General features: G+C 32.7%; 1 protein-coding gene across 1 annotated transcript in view; it reads right to left on the bottom strand.

Annotated features, from left to right (window-relative positions):
- The window catches only part of LOC105167010 (probable leucine-rich repeat receptor-like protein kinase IMK3), a gene marked incomplete in the record, with an annotated part of 3,230 nt that extends 1,905 nt beyond the window's left edge, over positions 1–1,325 (bottom strand). The window contains 1 exon segment of the mRNA XM_011086561.2: positions 1–1,325. Within this exon segment, the coding sequence (XP_011084863.2) occupies positions 1–828 (828 nt within the window).

Here is a 4,472-nt window from a genome sequence, read left to right as displayed (position 1 = left end):
AAGTGTTAATAACTGAAGCTGAGCCACATTTCTCCCATTACCTCCCCAAGAATCTGGAATAGGGCCAGAAAGATTGTTGTTTTCAAGAGCAAGAAACATAAGTGACGAAGACTGAGTAAAACTATATGGGATTGAACCCGACAGCTGATTGTAGCTGATATTGAGTCTAAAAAGCTTGGTTGAGTTAACAAGAGTAGGTGGTATTGGCCCAGACAAAGAGTTATTAGCAAGGTCAAGTGTTTGAAGAAGGGGACACAAACCAAGTGAAGCAGGAATTGAACCAGACAACCTGTTATTGAACAACTGAACACCTCTAAGATTAGGCAAGAATCCCAAAGATGTTGGAATGGAACCAGCAATGAAATTGTCATGGAGGCTGAGTTTTCTGAGAGCTTGAAATTGGCCTATTTTCTCAGTGATTCTCCCACCTAATCCTCTCCATGGAAGCTGGATAACTATAACTTGGCCTTGTGCGCATTTAATTCCAACCCAACCACCAGAACAAGCTCCATAACCACTATCATTCCAGCTTCTCAAGAACCCCTTTGGATCAACCAACTCATGTTTGAAGGCTTGGAGTGCCTGAAAGTCTGCTTCTGTAACAATCACTCCATCCCAAGAACCACCAGAAACTACCCCAATCACACAAAACAACACCTGGAAAATCAAGAAAACCTGAGCCCAGAAGGCAAACCCGCCTGAAAACCAAAAGGGCTCATTTTGAATCTTCCATTTTGCCCTTTTTCTACCAGAATACACCTCGGAAACCTGATTTTCTTGAAACGGGCACGTGTAGTAACATCCAAACACACCACTCTTCACCTCCATAACCACAATATGGAAAATCCAAGCGATATAACAGGTAGTAAACGAGAGATGAGAATATATATATATATATATGAAATGAAAGAAAAGACACTTAATTGGTCCTATCAACAGACCCCCCAAGCTCCCTCTATTGAGAAGTGAAAAACAAGAAAGGCTAACAGTGTGAAACTAGTTTTTGTAGTGGCAACATAGGGGGGTAGGGGTAGGGGGAGCTGAGCTGGTCAGTGGGGTTCGTGTGATGAGGCACGTGAAGTGGAGAGAGAGAGAATGAGATAATGTTAAATCAAACGAGGAATCTGAATGAAAACGGGGTTTTCTGGGGAATACATAAGGAAGTTGTCAGGGCCCAAATGTTGCCACATAGATAGATAGATAGATAGATTCAGCTCTTCCAATAAGGCGTAACGGCTAGTTTTTTCCTCTGATCCCCCTTTTTAACTTTGCATGTAACTCTTGCACACATGTCTAGGGACTGGTTTTGGAAACTCGGGTCCAATTTTAATTAGGCTCCTCACAACGGCTATCTTTTTCACGTGGGGCCCTCCCCCCAGTCAAGTTTTGGTCTTGTCCCAAACTGGGGTTGGGGGGGCCCATCTTCCCAGTTGAAACATGAAATGACATTTCCACCCTCGGAGGTTGTTGGTGAAATAGTCCTCCTGTACTTCTTGCGCACAGAAGAAAGAATCCTACGTAGTTCTTGGGAGGTTGTTTTGGTCAATACGAGGTAACATCTCTCACTGAAGAAGGCCTGTCCTTTTCCTAGGTTTATTGTGTGTGTTTGGTTGTTGATGGATATGATGATATGCAAATTTCTTGAATGAGAGGCAGAGGCAGAGGTAGAAGGAGTCCTTTTCGTAGCTTCTGACCTATTCATCAACACTCTATTTGTAGGCCAAAACAGAGACTTTAATTGTGAGTTTAGGTGTCAAATTGGTGCCCTAAAGGCTTTTATTAGTAATGTTTCACTGTCATTGCTAAGTTTACTTTCACATATAATATGTCGTTTCTGCGTATATATTATAAATAATTTTTATATTTTAAAATATATTATAAATATAAATAACATATATAAATTAATATATTACATCTCCAAAAATAAAATTCATTTTAAAGGTATCATCGATACAACATAAATATCATTTTTGGTCCCTTAACTATACCGCTTATTCAAATTTGATTACTCATGTTTCCCATTCATCAAATTTAATCCCACAAATTTATAAATTCTATCATTTTTTATTCATTCCATTATCTAACCATAAAAAACAGCGAATTTGTTGGGAAAAAAATATAAAACTATTGTTGCCAAAAAGGCTCAAACCCAAAACCTAATCAAAGCATTCAACATTTTTACCATTTCACCAAGTGCACAATTTATTCATTTTTCTGAATGAAATATTACTTAAAACCAAATATTGAGCCACAACTAAATGGGCACATTTTTACAATAAAAATCTGGGGTTGGCTTTTAATTTTTATTTTATAAGGTATTATGGGGGTAGTATAGATATATATATGCAAAGGTCCATGAATGAAATGATGAAGGCTTCCACATTATGTACTCCAACAATCTCCAATAATTTAGTCTTAATGGACCATCATCATCAATTTCACCACTTAAATTCCCCACTACATAATTTGATCTATTACCGCCTGGATTTTTTTTATTTTTGGATAAATACTATATTTTGTCTTTTAAATTTTTATATATAATTATTTCAGTTTATTTTTAATGTTAGCATCGTTAATGTTTAGCTTTTTTTTTATCTCAAATTGATCCTTCTCATAGTTTTTAACTCTCCTTTAATATATAGTACTGATTATCTATATTAGGACACCTATAAAGCATTATAAAATTATAAATTCATCATGATAATTTTTTTTTGGTAAATTACATTTTGTCATTTGAATTATGCCCGTTTTTACACTTTGGATTGTAATTAGATTTCTTTTTTTTTTTTATGGTGACTATTTACCATCTCAACTTTGCAAATTTTGCGCTTTACCATATACGACCGTCTTTTTGTTGATTTTTTTTTTGTAGGAATAATATCACATGCTCTGCATATATGAAAAATATCATAATACATTACCCTTAAATATCAGATGTACACTGTATGTGATATTTTCAAATAAAAATTTGGTGAAAAAATAATTATAAATGGTAAAGTGTAAAATTGGGATGGTAAGTTTTTATTTCTTTGGGCCCAGAAATTGTTCGTCGTTTTCGTTGGGCTTCACTGTGCACTGCACAGAATTCTTGGGGCAAACTGACGGTTCTTTCTTTAGAGAGGAGTTTGATCCCGGCCCGTCTTTTTCTCGTGACTTACGAATAGGTACAACATTAATTATGAATTCCGTCTTATAATGAGCTCTTGAAATTTGGTATAATTATAAATATTCTCTTGTTATTTGGATAATTATTAATATTTTATACGTTTAATGTCCATTCAATAATTAGTTTATTTTGTTAGTCTCCATTAATTTTTCATCTATTTCACGTAATGAATTAGCTAATTTTTCAAAATGAGGGGTATTTATATGTAAGATCATTGTAATTTATCTTATATTTTTAAAAATTTTGAATGGTACAACGTTAGTATTCGTAAACATAGTTTAGTTTATATTTTTTATTTTTATTCATAATAAAATATAAAACAATCAGTCCTCTAAAAACTAGGACCAATTATGTCAAAATAAAGGGACTGTTTGCGTGAATTACGTGCTACATTATCAATAAAATTTACCTTATACAAAAAAAAAAAAGAAAGAAAGAAAATGACTGCACAACTCCTTAGCTGTCTAAGATATAGAATTATTGCCAACCCAAATAAATAATACCAATATCTAAATTTTTATTTAAATCTTTTTGACATTTTAAAAACGTTTTTTTCACTTTAGTTAGGCAGAAGAATTTAGGAATAAATTGTAGAAGAGCATAACATAATGCCTATGTCGCGTTTTCAATTCTCCTTTCTTTGGTGCTTGTAAAAGCTATATCCTATACTACCAAGTACGCATGCATGGCTAGATGCTTTAATTTAATTTATTTATTTTTAGAATAAATTATAATGGACTCCCTTGAAATTTGTTATAATTACAAATACCCCTTATTGTTTGAAAAGTTACAAATACTTTTTAGAATTACTTTCCGTCTAACAAATTATTCATATAATGGGTTGTTGCGAAATGATATTTATTAGATGATTATTGATTTCAAGGGACATTCGTAATTTTTCAAAAATAATGAAGAGGTATTTGTAATTATAATAAATTTTAAGGGAGCCAGTTGTAATTTACTTTATTTTTTATATAAAAAGTTTTGCTCGATCCCAACTTTAATCACCACTATGTGTAAATGCCAACCCCAAAAAGTAGAAATCGTCTATAAAAATATTTATAAATTATCCATCAAAATAACACTCACAACAATAGAAGGACTCAAAACACTGATTTATGAGGAAAAAATGATTCGCTATTATTTTGTTGAGTCAATTGATAACACGTAATTTTTTTGTAATTTGAGAAATTATATTTAGTACTCCTGAGTCATGATGATTATTTTTATTTAATAAATAGATTCATTCATTAACCAAAATTCACAAATTTTGCTAATATTAGCAATATATATTTATATATTTGAA

Source organism: Sesamum indicum, linkage group LG7 (assembly GCF_000512975.1).
Source record: "Sesamum indicum cultivar Zhongzhi No. 13 linkage group LG7, S_indicum_v1.0, whole genome shotgun sequence".
NCBI classification, from domain to species: domain Eukaryota; kingdom Viridiplantae; phylum Streptophyta; class Magnoliopsida; order Lamiales; family Pedaliaceae; genus Sesamum; species Sesamum indicum.
The sequence above is the reverse complement of the archived record's forward strand: the minus strand, read 5'-3'. Positions and strand labels throughout refer to the sequence as shown.